Raw genomic sequence first — 15,303 nt, forward strand, 5'->3', positions numbered from 1 at the left:
TCCCTCTCCCACTCCCCCTGCTGTGTTCCCTCTCTCGCTGTGTCTCTGTCAAATAAATAAATAAAAATCTTTAAAAAAAAAATTGAAATTTTAAAACTTCATATGCCTTAATATTTTCAACTTTTGTACTTTTAAGGGTCTACTATGTTTGTCTGACACTTAAAACAAGATATGAATGAGTACAGGCAAACCTTACTAATTCCTATTTACTGCCATCAGCCCAAATATTATTTTTCCCCTTTTGGAAAATAAAAATTTTAGTGAGTTATTAACATACAGATAAATTCTTCACATAACTTATAAGATTCAAGTAAGTTGTGTAAAATGATTTAAATTCTCATGAATCACACATTTCCATAGACAAAAAAACAAACCTTCATTAAATTCAACTTAGAAACACCTAGCCTAAAATTCACACTTGAATTCATCAACCTGTTAGTTTTAACTTCCAATTTATAGGAAACACAGGGGAAAAAGGAGTAAGATAAATGATGCAAGGGAGCAACCAGTCAAATCCAGAAGAAAGGACAAGACAAAGTCCATATTAGTATTATTTTTTTTAAGGTAGAGGAAGGGTAAAACCTGAAGGGAAAAAAAAAAAAGAATAGAAGTAAATGGGCTGCATGGTCCTGAAAATGGATACTAGTTTGGACAAGTAAACCAAAAGAACTTGGTTACCTGGGAAAAATTTTAAAATGATCTAGCTATTAGAATAGATGAAAATGTACTAAAACAAAAAGGTAGGGGGCTCCTGGGTGGCTCAGTTGGTCATGCGACTGCCTTCAGCTCAGATCATGATCCCAGAGTGCTGGGATTGAATCCCACATTGGGCTCCCAGCTCAACGGGGAGCCCGCTTCTCCCTTTGACCCTCTCCCCTCTCATGCTGTTTCTCTCTCTCAAATAAATAAATAAATAAATAAATAAATAAATAAAATCTACAAAAAAAAAAAAGGTAGAGTTGACTTACAAAAAGTTTTAAAATAGTGTGTACATTATGAGGTTATTTTAATAAAATGAGAGGGATGTGCACTAAGATGTTACTGCAGCATTCACTGGCACCCTTTTTTAATGCAAGATAATCATACTGCGGGGCACCTCGGTGGCTCAGTGGGTTAAGCATCTGCCTTCAGCTCAGATCATGACCCCAGAGTCCTGGGATTGAGCCCCACATCGGGCTCCTTGCTCAGCAGGGAGCCTGCTTCTCCCTCTGCTGCTCCCCCTGCTTGTGTTCTCTCTGACAAATAAAAATCTTAAAAATATATATTAAAAAAAAAAAAAGGTAGTCATACTGCATGTGCCATTTGTTTTCTGAATAATGCGGTAACACCTTCATGGTATATAGGCTAGAAATACCACATGTTACATGGCACTTATGTTTCCAAAAACGTGTTCACATATCTCATTTTATTCTAACCACCCTGTTAGCAGGACCAGCATTATTTTGTAATTATGATTCTATAACCTAGTAGAAGAGAGGGGCTTTAAACAACAGGTTCTTAGTCTCCCCATCAGAGTCCTACTTCATGACTATGTGGTTTCCATAAGATGCAGCAAATTTTTCCAACTTTTAATAAAAATGAATTGTCTCAAATATTTTGGAATAACAAGAGGTAAATGGAAATCATAAGACAATATAAATATGTGGCTCAAAGGTCTTTTAAAATTAACAATGAAAAAACAGAGTAAGATGTTTTAATGAAATCATTTATTCTCTATAACACTAAAGAACACAGGTCAGAGAATTTGTAATACTTACTAGGCTTTATATCCATATGAACCAAAGACATTGAATGAATATACCTCAAGCCCCGGCCAACTTGCAAAAGGAGATCCTTCAACTCTGCTTCTGTGAAGTAACTCATGCTTCTATAGTTTTCACTTATGGCATCAGCTAAACTTCCACCTAACAAGCATGGGAAAAATTAGCAATTTCCTCTTCGTGAGATCTTATTTCTTTTCCCTCCATCTTGAGTTTGTGGCCACAAACTCAACAAAGAAAGTAGCATTTTGTACGACCTATTCTCTTTTTCCTGCTTGTGAAATCTAAAGTTTATTTACTCTTTCAATAAATAATATACTCACATGGGTACAAAATATAAAGTCTGGTTCATCCATATACCCCAGCATCCCACCTGGTTCTTTTTCCCCAGAATAAACCAATGTTACTGGTTTCTTATATATTTTTTCAACTCCTTTTCATACAAACGATAACATATTTTTCATTATCTTGAAGATTAGTCTTTACCAACATACAAAGACTACCTTGTTCTCTCGTGTCTCTACAGAATTCCATTGTATAATTGAATGGTGATGCATTAACCAATCTCCTAATTGATGAACATTTTAATTTCCAAGCCTTTGCTACTATATACTATAGTCTAAGGATAACTTTGTACATTGGTCATTTCACATGCATTTAACATATCTCATAGAAACAAATTGCTGGTTTAAAGGGTTATACAGGGGCGCCTGGGTGACACTTGATTCAGAGTCTGACTCTTGGTTTTGGCTCAGCTCATGATCTTGGGGTCGCGGAATCGAGCCCTCCCTTGGGCTAGCACTCAGTGCGGGGTCTGCTTGTCCCTCTCACTCTGTTCCTCTCGGCACCCTGCCCTCATGCTCATGCACACACTCAAATAAATAAAATCGTTTTTTAAAAAATAAAGAATATGTTCAGTCATAGAACAGTACTAATATGTGACTCTAGTACGTGTGTGAAATACTAACTTATATATAGAATATATTTTTATAGCTGAGAGGGACATTTCTCTATTTATCCTTCTACAAAACAGCTTAGGGTTGGTATTCACACCATCAGTGCCAAACCTTCATTGCCTGTGAAAATTCACATAAAAGAAGTAACAGTGTATTTGCTTTCTGATTTCAAAATGGCTGGTACTTAAACTCTGCTAGCATGTGCCTTATGTGAATCTGGGGCCATTTTACTTACACTTACACACACACACACACACACACAAGACAAATCTGGGGCCATTTTACTTACACTTACATACACACACACACACACACACACAGAGTTCCCCATAGAGAAGGCTGTACCAATTTATACTCCCATCATTAATGTCTGAGAATAACTTTTCCCACACCCTCGACAGCAGTCTATAAATTTTATAGGTAAAAACCAGTGTTTTAGTAGTTTTAACTTATACTACTTTTGTTCTGAATGAGAATAAAACCTGCTTTTATAGGAGCAGTCAAAGCAACCAGCTCATTTGTTTATACTTTAAAAAACTTTGTAAGTTTATACTTCATAAGTTTTATTTAAAACACTGTAAGTTTATAACTTATATCTCAGGAAAAGAGGAGTTATGTAAAACAAAACAAAAATCAAAAACCAAAACAAACCACTTCTGTTTAAAGCTTAGTTAGGAATAATGAAATCAGAGCCAGAGTAATAAAATCAGGAAGGTATATTGATATATATTAGTCAGGAAAGGAAGTCCTACAATTTGAATAAGACTAGGTAGCAAAATGTCCAATGTGTTTTAAAAATAAATATAAATCACACATCTCAATATTTTAGACTTAAGTATGTTCTCCATACTTGTACAAATCTTGAACTGCAAGAAAAAGAGGGCTCTAGAAGGGAGGTCAATAAATGGGCTTGAAGGCCTAGTCCAAGTTTAATAAGCATTTTAGTGGATCTATCAACTATAGCTAGGCCAGTTCCTTCTATTTCACTGCTGAAAGGCAAACAGAAGTGAGAAGAGCAAGACACTCATCTGATATTTCATGTTCTCTTCCCCTATGCATCAACATTTTCCCACACTTGTTTACCAGGAGTAAAAATTTCAATCTATCACCAAACCAAGACAAAAGGCTTAAAATGCAAATGACTGGTTTGAGATAATAAGGAAACTTAGTCACGATAAAGGACATCAGTTAATCACCATGTATAAATGAAATAATAGAATCATTTCCCTGTGAAACTGTGGAAAAGGATGTGAAGATCAGGCCTATTATTAGGACATTCAAAGCTTCATCTGGAGAGAAGAATGGTGGAAAAGGAAATAGAAGAGCTCACGAATGTATCTAGATAGCCTCATTTCATCTAACAGAACAGACAACTATTCTAAGAGGCAACCCTGTTTCACACAGGTCTATTTATTCTTTAAAGATCTGTATATTCTTGGGGTGCCTGGGTGGCTCAGTCGTTAAGCGTCTGCCTTCGGCTCACGTCATTAGTCCCAGGGTCCTGGGATTGAGCCCTGCATCGGGCTCCCTGCTCAGCGGGAAGCCTGCTTCTCCTTCTCCCACTCCCCCTGCTTGTGTTCCCTCTCTCCCTGTGTCTCTCTCTATCAAATAAATAAAATCTTTAAACAAAAAAAAAATCTCTATATTCTTTAAGTGTTTTATACTGTTCCAAGATAATAAACTGTTTCAAAATATTATTTTATAATCTAACTGTATTACAAGACAGGGTTTTGTTTTGTTTTTTAGGACAAGGTCTTTATAATGAGAGGGTAGCAAGTCAACTCACTCCTCCCTATCCCCCCAGGCCCAAAGTTTTCTCAAAATCATCTGAATTATACAACCACATATTTATTTGGTTGATCGTTACAAATGTGTGATCCCTGAAGTGCTACTGAAATACCTGTTAAGAGGACCAACCACATCAACAAGGTGAAAGGGAGAAAGAAACTGGAAGATGGCATTTAGCAAACATCGAGTGGAAAAGACATGGTCAAACTGTCCTATATTGGGGTGCCTCAGTCGTTGGGCGTCTGCCTTTGGCTCAGGTCATGGTCCCAGGGTCCTGGGATCGAGCCCTGCATCAGGCTCCCTGCTCCGTGGGAAGCCTGCTTCTCCCTCTCCCACTCCCCCGGCTAGTGTTTCCTCTCTTGCTGTCTCTCTCTGTGTCAAATAAATAAATAAAATCTAAAAAATATATATATATATTGTCCTATATTAAGTGCAGTAACTGAAAAATGAAGGTTAAGAAACAGAAGAAACAGATTAGTCCACAAGGTCAGGAGAGATAGCTACATAAATATTCTGATATGAATAGAAACATTTCAAGAGACGTGTGAAACAAATTAGCAGCAATGCTGTATACTGAGCACTTAGTTCTTTCAAGTATAGAGATTAATATAATGACAACTCAAAAAAAAGTAGGTGTGAGAAATGGATCTTTTACTTCTTTTTTGTTCAGTTTTTAAATACTGAAAACCTGAACCCACTACCTACACCACTTATTTATTCACAAGCTATGAGAAGGCTGGTCTTGTTGAAAGAAAAAATGAGAATCAAAAAAAAACAAGTAACAAACAAATCCTTGCTATCACCTCCCAACTGCTCACTAAATTCTAAATTCTCTAATATTCACCGAAGATATACAGAAATGGAAACCCAGCATATATAAAGATTTACCTATTTAATAACAGGTATTTATAAGAATCAGAATTGAGACCAGGGTTTTGATAAAGGTTTAATGAAGAAGGGGGGAACCAAGTTGGTCCTTGAGGGACTTTTTGAAATTGAAAGCTCTCCAGAGGTCCGAAGTTGAACCTCTACACATGCTTGTTTTGTTGGTTTTGGGGAGAAAGGAGGGAGAGAGGCACAGCTAGAGAACTAAAAGCATAACTTAATAGAAAAGTGTGAGTGGATTCCAGTGGTAAACTAGGTTGGAAAAATGGGAATGGGGGCAAGATTATAGAATACTTTGAACAAACGGCTGAAGTTAGAACAATGGAGAGTCACTGTCACTTTATGAGTAACCAGTATCAGTTTTAACAGCATAAAAAATGAAATGGAAAGGGAAGGCTAGATGCATTGAACCTACATTATGAACTACCATACCCCACATACACTATGCTGCGTGCTAGGGATACCAAAGTATATATATGGCAAGACCACTGTCCTTGCATGATCAGTTTGACTAATAGGCACACTACCATGCACAATTCTACTATTGAAGTAAAAGGGACAAGGTTTTCAATCTTTACTTAATATCCAGGTAAGCAATGAACTTAAAACTCATGTTAAGCTTCTTGAATTTATAAGAGATATACTCTCTTTGTATTTATGTAAGAGATAAAAGAGACATAGAATTACAGCAGGATTTCAGATAAAAACTATTTCCTCAGTGTTCATTTTTTTGAGCTCAAAAGTTTGTAAGAGAACCAACATATTACTCACCATTACAATATTCATTCTGTATAAGCATATGATCATCTTCTGCCCATGCAGAGAAATATCGAACTACATGAGAATGCTGTCCAAGCACTGCATGAGCATATACTTCCCTCAAAGCGTTCTGCCTAGGAGAGATTTGACATTGACAGAATGGTAAATCATTTTTATCCAAGCCTAACTTGAACTAATTTATGTGAAACTTCATAAGAGAAACTTGACTTCTTTATCTATCATTATGCTGAAGGATAACTTGCTTAAGAAAAAGGGAGTTAAGACTCTGTACCAGATTTTTCTAAAGGCTTCCATTAAAGAAGAATGTTAGTTACAAAGAAGGAACCTTGCTGGCCCTAGGACTTGGGAAAAATGAAACTCCATTTTACTGTGAATTCATGGATGCTACCAAAAAAAGAAATTTAAGTTAGGTCCCAAAATCAGACTACTCATAACTTTACCAAATCCAGTAAGAATTAATGGCACAAAATGAAAAGGATCTGATTAAATTATTATAGCTTCTCAAAAGTGAGAGAATTTCAGTGCTTGATTATGTAAAACCTTAATGCTTGCAACACCATAGGGAATAAAAGAGCAAAAGACAAAATTTTTAATACATACTCATCGACAGAGCCAGCCAATGGCTTTTTTGATCGCTTAATGGCATAAATGCATCCATCCAGCCTCTTCACACACTTAAACACAGAACCAAATTCTCCAGAGCCAATTTTCTCTAGCTCATGAAATTCTGTTGTATACCGTGACTTCATATTGCTTTCAGTAATTGTAATTCTCTGTAATAAAAAAGTGTATCCATATACATAATACAAAGATATGAAAATGATTTTTTGCTATGATGCTAGCACTATGTGTGAAATTTAAAAATCATTTTATCTTATGTTTTAATGGATATTTAACATGTATATATGGTAACTTGTTAAGAAGTAGAAAATGAAATTTCAGAAACAATAAAAAGAAAATGAAAAGCTATTTACTTTAGCAGGTCTTGTTTCATCTTCGAACTCATAATCACTGGCTTCCATGTCTTCACCACAAGAACTGAAAAATATTATGTATTTTTCCATCAACAGATCTGACAGACACATCAACTAGAGATCCAAAACTTTATCTGATAGGTGTACAGTGAAATTGCATTTTAATGAATAAACAGACAAGAAAGGGCGCCTGGGTGGCTCAGTTAAACATCTGCCTTCAGCTTGAGTCATGATCCCAAGGTCCTGGGATTCAGTCCCGTGTCCAGCTCCCTGCTCAGTGGGGAGGGAGTCTGATTCTCCTTCTGCCCCTCTCCCCGCTTGTGCTTGTGTGATCTCTCTCGTGCCACACAAAAATAAATAAAATCTTAAAAAAAAACAGGTAAGAAAGCAATTATATAATCACGAGATACAGCTCAGCTGATGAAAATGCTGTCCCTGCTGAAATATGCTTATTAACTACAAGCCAACACCACCACACATATCAAAATTAAAGTCTTTCTAAATCAACTCTCTCTGCCTGCCTCATTTTTGACACCAGCAGATTTCCTACAAGCTATCTAGGCTTTTTATTCCTTCCTTTTTCACACCACTACTTTTCTACAGCTGATTACTTTCCACCTACCTCTCCTGGGAAGTGGGTGCTAGCAACAGAAAAATTTCAGAGCATAAACTTCTATGTCATTCAGATGAAATTAAATTTTGATAAGTACCACAAACCAATCTTGAGTGGTTGGGGACCAAACTGTGGAGTACTAAATAACTTACTCATTCCAATGTGTTCGCTTTCTTCTACGACATTGTCCTGAGGAATGAAGTAACACAGAATCTGGGGTAAAAGGATTAATATTCACTTGAGGAGTCTGTCGCATGTCAAATTCCCTTTTTCCTGATTTTTCTGTATCCATGAATAGAGAACCACCTCGGAGTTTAACAGAGCTGGAATCAATTCCTCGAGCTTTGGAGAGCAAACTCTAGGACAGGAAAAATAAAATTTTTAGTATCCAGGTCCTATAGACAGCCTTATCAACCCAACCTTCAACAAGCCTTTCACAGGTCTGATAGTGTAGATCAAAGCAACACACAAGCCTCTGTCACATCTCCAGCAAAAACAGTGGTTAACTATAGCAGTCTGAAAAGTGGATACCAACCACCTTTTCTGAAAAAGCCACATAAAATAGGTCTCTGACCCTAAAAAGAGTAGGAATGCAGACTAAAATTAAGTTTATTCTGGAGTCCAGAAGTTAACAAAAACCTTTCATTCCATCTAAAAATAGAAAGCAGTCAGGGAGCCCCATAAAAGCTCCCTTCCCCCCATCCAAATAGGGCTTTGAAAACCACCTCCGGCGGACTCCTCCCCTCACTTCCAGAGGGATCATGCCTTGGGCAAGTCCCTAATAAACAGTAACGCTCAAAAAACACTTCTTCGTGAGGTTTACGACCAATGGCACTGAAAGGGACCCAAAAAGGTGCATTTTCTGTATTAGTTTTATAAACGCGATACTTGTCTCAATTTCGTGACGGGTCTGTTTTTAAAATCTGGCTACATCTAACGTTCCAGAAGTAGTAATCTGCGTACTCACTTGCTTCTCAACAAACAGGTGCTGAACACCTCCTTCACTGTGATCTGTTATCAGCAATATGAAAGCACAAGGGTCCAAGAAACCCCACCAATGCTGGCTTTTAACCGTTGGATGTCCCTAATCGTTACACTTAGGCTGACCACACATGGGCACTGCAAACCCAAGGGTGTAAACAAACGCTTACCCAATAAATAGCATGTACGGACAGTAGCTTAAATGCTACTGAGTTAAGGAGTGTTTAAGACTGGAAACGCTTGGAAGGCCAGCCTTTTCTCCCAAGTCGAAGCGCAGTCCCCCTCCATACCTCAAACTTAACCCCTTAAGGCCATATGACACGAAACGATAAGCACATGAAGTTTTTTTTTTTAACCGAACTCCTGCGTGCGCCGCCCAAATTACAGGGCCCATCACTGCGTTTAAAAGGCACCATATGGCTGCAGGGCTCAGGAGTGTCAGGTGGCCGGGCCAGCCCACTCCAAGCATCCTTCCAAACCACGTTATCAGTGCCACACTCCGGGCTGACACGGTCGGGAAGGTCCCGACTCGACGGGCGTGAAATCACCAGCCACCTGGACGGCGCCGATCAGCCCCTTTGAAAGATGAAGAAGTTCCAGAAGAGGCCCATTGTTCAGTTACATAATCTTAACGGACAACTTCTGGGCAGGGCCAAAAAGAGGGGCTGCCAACTTTTTGTTGCGGCTCCGGGGAACGAGTGGGGGTGCGGCCGGGCGGTTATGTAACCGAACCCGGGCAGCGCCGCGCTCGGCTCCCGGCGCCGCGGCCTTTTTAAAAGGCTGGGCGGGCGCGGGCTCGGGGCGCCCGGGCCCCGCGTCCTCTCACCTTGGGCGTGTGCGGCGTGTCGAAGAGCCGCAGCTTGCGGAAGGTCTTGTGCGGCGGGGTGCCGGGGTGATCCGGCAGCGGCGAGCAGGGGCCCTCGCTAGCCCGGCGCGCCCCGCAGCGGCGCGGGGACGCGTCCCCCGCGCCGCCGCAGCGCACCGGCGAGAACGAGCTGCCCAGGAAGTAGGCGGCTGCCGGCGACTTCACCGGCGACGAGGAGCCGAAACCCTCCTCCTCCCACGAGTCGCCCTCGGCCCCGCCGCCCTGCACGTCGGCGCTGGGACAGGCGCCCCGCAGCAACATGTCCTCCTCCAGCTCCCCGGGGCTGCCGGGGGCCGGGCCGGGCGAGCGGCGGCGCTCGGGCCCGGGCTCTGTGGGGCTACGCGCAGGCGGCAGCGGCGAGTCGGGCTCTTGAAAGGCCGAGTCCTCTCCCGTGCTGTGGCCACTGCCCTCCTCCTCTTCCTCCTCCTCCTCCTCCTCACAGTCGCTGCAGGGCGAGAAGATCAGCTTCTGCCTCAAAGTGCAGGAAGCCCCAGGACGGCGGGGCGGCGGCGGCTGCTGCCGGCTCAGGAAGCTCATCGCGCCCCTGGGGCCGGGGCCGGGGCCGGGGCCGAGGCCGAGGACCGGAGAGCCGGAGCCCGCGGAGTCCAGGACGCGGACGGCCCAGGGGGCGGGTCCGCCACGTGCGACTGGGCGCGCCTGGTCGCCGCGGCGGCGGACCTGCGCGGTGGCGGGCTGCGGCTCTGGAGCGCTCGGGGCTGCGGGCGGCGGTGGCGGCGGCGGCGGCGGCGTGGACTGTCCAGCAGAGGCGGGGCGGCGTAGGCACCGAGGCTGGGGTCTCCGCAGGTCCACCCGCAGGTTCGGGCTCCGCGGCTTCCCGCGACCGTTAACCACGTAAGTGCCCGACCCACCAATCCCCGCCCAGCCCCGGGTTTGAAAAAAAAGGAGGGCGCGACGTAGCCCGCGGGGGAGGGATCAACTACGCGATTTTGGCGCGAACCCGCTGGCTCCGCCCCCCCACCCCCCCGCCCTCCGCAGCCAGGCTTGGGCGGGCGCGGCGCCGCGGGCCTATGAGGGAGCCGGACTTCTGGGAGCCGAGCCGGGCGCCGCCCGGTCGGGGCCGGGCGGGAGAGCCGAGGCGGCCTTCTGGGAGGGGCGAGGGGGGCCGGGCTCGGCTGCGCCCAGCCGAACGCCAGCCTGGAAGCGACTTGCTCGCGGTCCCTCAGGCGCCCTGGGGTCTGAGGTGGGGGGCTGGGGAACACTTCTGGTCCTCTCCGGGTCGGAGCGAGCGGGGAACCACCGTGGGCCTCGGGCTCAGCCCCGGGAGTGCGGCCTCCGGTCCCGCGTCCCTTTGGTGCGGGCCACTGGGGCGTTGTGGGCGTGGCTGTGGGCAGTCACGTTCTCCCGTAGAGGTTTGAGCCGGAAATGGTGACTCGGGCCTCAGGAGCTTTGCGATGTGAGCGGGTTGCTTAGGGTGGACCCCGAAATCAGCAAGGCCAACACACGAGAACTCGCGGCGGGGACACCGGCCTTGGGGAAGGCCTCTGGAGCCTCAGTTTCCCCCCAGGGTGGCTGTTAGGGTCGGGTGTGCCCCCTGCGAGGTGAGCTTCGCCTAGGCCGTGGCCCCTTTGCAGTCCCCTCCCCCCGCCCCCGACTTGTCCAGAGTAAACAGCAGCAGCACCACAATCGGCCCCAGCACGAAACCCAAGTGCCCACCACGCAGCCACGGTGTTTATATTTGTTTGCCAGCACGTGGGCAAGCGTTGGCAAAAGAGATTGGCATAGCTCACTGCAAACTTTAAACGCAAATTGAGAAAAAAATTCCTCCAGTGCTCCGTCAAATAGCGATTTTATCTGCCCTTTATCGTCGCACAGACAAGTTTCTTGTAATTTTTCAGTTGTAAATAACCCCGTGATGAATATTCTAACTTCTCGTGTTTTTTCCCTGTGTTGTTTGAGGGTTTGGGGTGTTTTTTTTTTTTTTAAAGAGATTCCTAGAAGTGAGAATTACTGGGTCAAAGAATATAAACTGCCAAACTGACCTCCAGAAAAAAAACAATTTACATTCTCATTAGCATTGGGTTAGAGTACACCGCTCATGAATTCTGGACGTAAGTGGATATTTAATGTTTGTTAATGTAATTTTGTTGTTTTGATACATATCGTCGGACAATTTTCATGTGCCAGTGGCCACTTATATTTTTCTATTGTATTTTTCTTATTGTAGCGCTTTATGAATATTAACACTTTGCCATATATGTTGTTCTAACACTTTTCAAAGGCTAAACTCAAGCTGGATTTTTAATAATGGAACCACATTTTAACACTTACCACATGGGAAATTCCCTGAGATCATATAACTGAAGATGCAGTGAAGGGTAAACAGCTGTCTTCTCCAGACATTTGCTGATATATGTGTCTTTCTTGCATGTTAATCCAAATCCAATGTTAAGCTCTTGCAAGACAGGAATTCTACCCTTTTGTATGTTTCAAGGAGAGGCATTCTCTAGTCCCTGGTGGCCAAAGCCAAGGAATGGTTTTTAGCACTCTCCCTCCAACACCACCTCTCCGCTCCTGATGGCAAATATAATTCTTTGATATGCATAGTTGGCCACATTGAGTTGATTTTCTCAATTTCATGTGAGTGTAAATAAAAATAACTTGAGAAAAGGACTTATTATTGATCTTTAACATGAGTTGTATGTAAAAATAGTGTTTCCTAAGTAAACTTTAAAGTCCTGTAGATAACCTCTCCCCAACTAGAATGTTGTTCCTAAGCCCCTCCTATATAGGAATTCTGTATCCTCTGTTGCTATCCATGCAAGCTCACATCCTCTCCCCCTTCACTCTTTCATAATACCCTGCTTTATTCCCCTAACAGGCTTATATCTATCTCAAAGTATGTTGATTGTTTGTTCACTACTATCCCCTTCTAGAAAATGAGTTCCCTGAGTGTAGGGACCTTTTCTATTTCATTTATTGCAGTGTTCTAACGTGGCTTAGGCCCTCAATATCTTCTGAATGATAATAGAGCTCTTATTTAAATGTTTGTTGGTTTATTTTTCTCTCTCAGTATAAATTCAAGTGGTACAGAAGCCTCCTAGCCACCCCTGTATAGTCTGTTCTTGGAGGTAAACAGTCTTTTAACGTTTTTGGTTTTTTTTTTCAACTCTTAACTATGCCACCTGTCTGCTTCCCTGAACTGGGAGGTCCTTGAAGTAGGCTAGGCTGGAGCAGAAGGGCTTGGCTTCTGAACGGGAAGGGAAGAGTTCTTGGTACACAGCCCCAGTACTTCGAATTCTTGGCACCCAGGTCCACCCCCAGAATGGGAGAGGTAAATTTCCACTGAATGTATAGAATGACTGGAGGAAAGAAGCAATTTCTTTGAAAGTTGGAAACAAGACTTAGTGGGAGAACCATTTCTTCTGTAAAGCCTTTCCTTAACTTTCTCCACTTCTAGGTAAAAGAGACACTCTGTGCACCAGGTTTTCCACCACACCTGTAATGGACTATGTAAACACTCTTTCTTTACTTGTCTGGCTTCCTTTCCACCCAGGGCTGAGATCAAGTTTTATTTGTCTTTAGAGCTCCAGCAACCAGCAGTGTGCCTTGGCCCCTGAGAAGGTACTTAAATAAATGTTTCTGGAATAAAAATCTCCGTGTTCTTTAAAAAAAAGGTACCAAAATGAGTAAGAAACCCAGGCCCTACCTCCTCCAGCTGACAACATGGCACAGTGTTATGGTTTAACTGCAGCAGTGTCCTAACTGAAATTCTAAATGATTGTTCTGATTTTTTAAATTTTATGCTCCTCCAAGTACAGGACTCACGGTACTGGAGGGATGGGGTTACGCCCACCTGCCCCAGGGCATATCTAATTCAAATTTCCTGTTCTTTCTCTACCCAGTGTTGTTCCTAACTGTAATGTTGCTAGGCAACTTCTGCAGAATCCACAGTTTGTGGTAATGTTGTAATAACTGAGTAAAAATCTTGCCTCTAGGTGTTGGGAGAACAAACTTAACCAGTTTATCCCTTTAGACCGATGACTTAGCAAGTATAAGGCTTTAATACCACTATTGTTGGCTCATTCACCTTCCTTAGCAGCAAAATAAGATTCCTGCACTGAAGATTTATAATTGAGATTCCTAAATCACCCTCTCAAATACTTTTCATACATACAAGCACATAAATACATATGCATATTCTTATTAACATAAGCCTGTACTTTTGAATGAAAGATACTTCAGAACTAGTAACTAATTTGTCAGTCTGGAGGAGTATTTCATAAGAATAGCTAGGCTTTACCCAAAGCTGAATTTTTTCTAGTTTATGCTTTTGATTCTGGAGGAATAATAACTCTCTCTAAACAAGAGCCTGCTCTGATAGATTTCTAATTTTTTTTAAGATTGTATTTATTTATTCTAGAGAGAAAGAGGGAGTATGTGGGAGCTGGGAGAAGGGGCACATGGGGGGAGAGAGAATCTCAAGTAGGCTCCGAGTGCTGAGCGTGGATCCCGACCTGGGGCTCGATCTCACAACCCTGAGATCATGACCTGAGCCAAAACCAAGAATCAGACACTCAACTAACTGAGCCATCCAGGGATCCCTAGATTTCTATTTTTTTTTTTTTTTTTTTAAAGAAGCCAGGGGCTACCGGGTGGCTCAGTTGGTTAGGTGTCTGCCTTCGGCTCAGGTCATGATCTCAGGGTCCTGAGATGGAGCCCTGTGTCGGGCTCCCTGCTCAGCGGGGAGTCTGCTTCTCCCTCTCCCCCTGCCCCCAACTTGTGCTCTCTCTCTCTCACTCTCTCTGTCTCAAATAAATAAAAAATAAAATCTTAAATGTGAGACTAATGTTGTCCCTTACAAATAGTGCTCAATAAATGTTATGTGTTGCTTTTAATTATAGCAATGTTGTTTTGAGAATAATCCATACTTGTCAATGGCTTTATAGTCAGTAAATGCAACATGTAACTCCTGATGTCCCCAAAATAAGTTTGCTTAATATGGATAGACAGTTGAGATTGTGTACAACCGGTGAGGATAATCAAATCAGGACAGAAATAGTACAGTTGACCCTTGAACAACATGGGGGTGAGAGGCGCTGACCCTCGCAGTTAAGAATCAGGTAACTTTTGACTCCCCCAAAACTTAATACTAATAACCTACTGTTGACTAGAAGCCTTACTGATAACATAAACAATTAACTCATATTTTGTATGCTATATGTATTGTATATCATCTTCTTACAATAAAGTAAGCTGGAGTAAAGAAAATGTTATAAGAAAAGTGTAAGGGGGAGCCTGGGTGGCTCAGTTGGTTAAGCGACTGCCTTCGGCTCAGGTCATGATCCTGGAGTCTGGGGATCGAGTCCCGCATCAGGCTCCCTGCTCAGCGGGGAGTCTGCTTCTCCCTCTGACCCTCCCCCCCTCATGTGCTCTCTCTCTCTCTCTCATTCTATCTCAAATAAATGAATTAAATCTTTAAAAAAAAAAGAAAGAAAAGTGTAAGGGAGGGACGCCTGGGTGGCTCAATTGGTTGAGCGTCAGACTCCTGATATCGGGCTCAGGTCATAATCTCGTGGTAATCCGAGGGATCTAGCCCTGTGTTGGGCTCTGCCCTTGGCTCTTTGCTGGGCACAGAGTCTACTTGTCCCTCTACATCTGCTCCTCCCCCCACTTGTACTCTCTATCTCTAAAATAAATAAATCTTTAAAAAAAAAAAAAGAAAATTGTAGGGGTGCCTGGG

The 15,303-nt window shown here is 43.0% G+C and overlaps 1 protein-coding gene across 1 annotated transcript in view; it reads right to left on the reverse strand.

The window, feature by feature from the left end:
* The window catches only part of WEE1 (WEE1 G2 checkpoint kinase), a 17,650-nt gene extending 7,454 nt beyond the window's left edge, over positions 1-10,196 (reverse strand). The window contains exons 1-6 of the mRNA XM_034995220.1: positions 9,564-10,196; positions 7,909-8,114; positions 7,144-7,207; positions 6,770-6,942; positions 6,161-6,282; positions 1,758-1,904 (exon numbers count right to left, since the gene is read on the reverse strand). Coding sequence (XP_034851111.1) covers positions 1,758-1,904; positions 6,161-6,282; positions 6,770-6,942; positions 7,144-7,207; positions 7,909-8,114; positions 9,564-10,139 — 1,288 coding nt within the window. The 5' untranslated portion in view covers positions 10,140-10,196. The remainder of the gene's footprint in view (positions 1-1,757; positions 1,905-6,160; positions 6,283-6,769; positions 6,943-7,143; positions 7,208-7,908; positions 8,115-9,563) is intronic.
* Between the last annotated feature and the right edge of the window lie 5,107 nt (positions 10,197-15,303).

Source organism: Mirounga leonina, unplaced genomic scaffold (genome assembly GCF_011800145.1).
Source record: "Mirounga leonina isolate KUSES-001 unplaced genomic scaffold, KU_Mleo_1.0 Mir_92, whole genome shotgun sequence".
NCBI lineage: Eukaryota > Metazoa > Chordata > Mammalia > Carnivora > Phocidae > Mirounga > Mirounga leonina.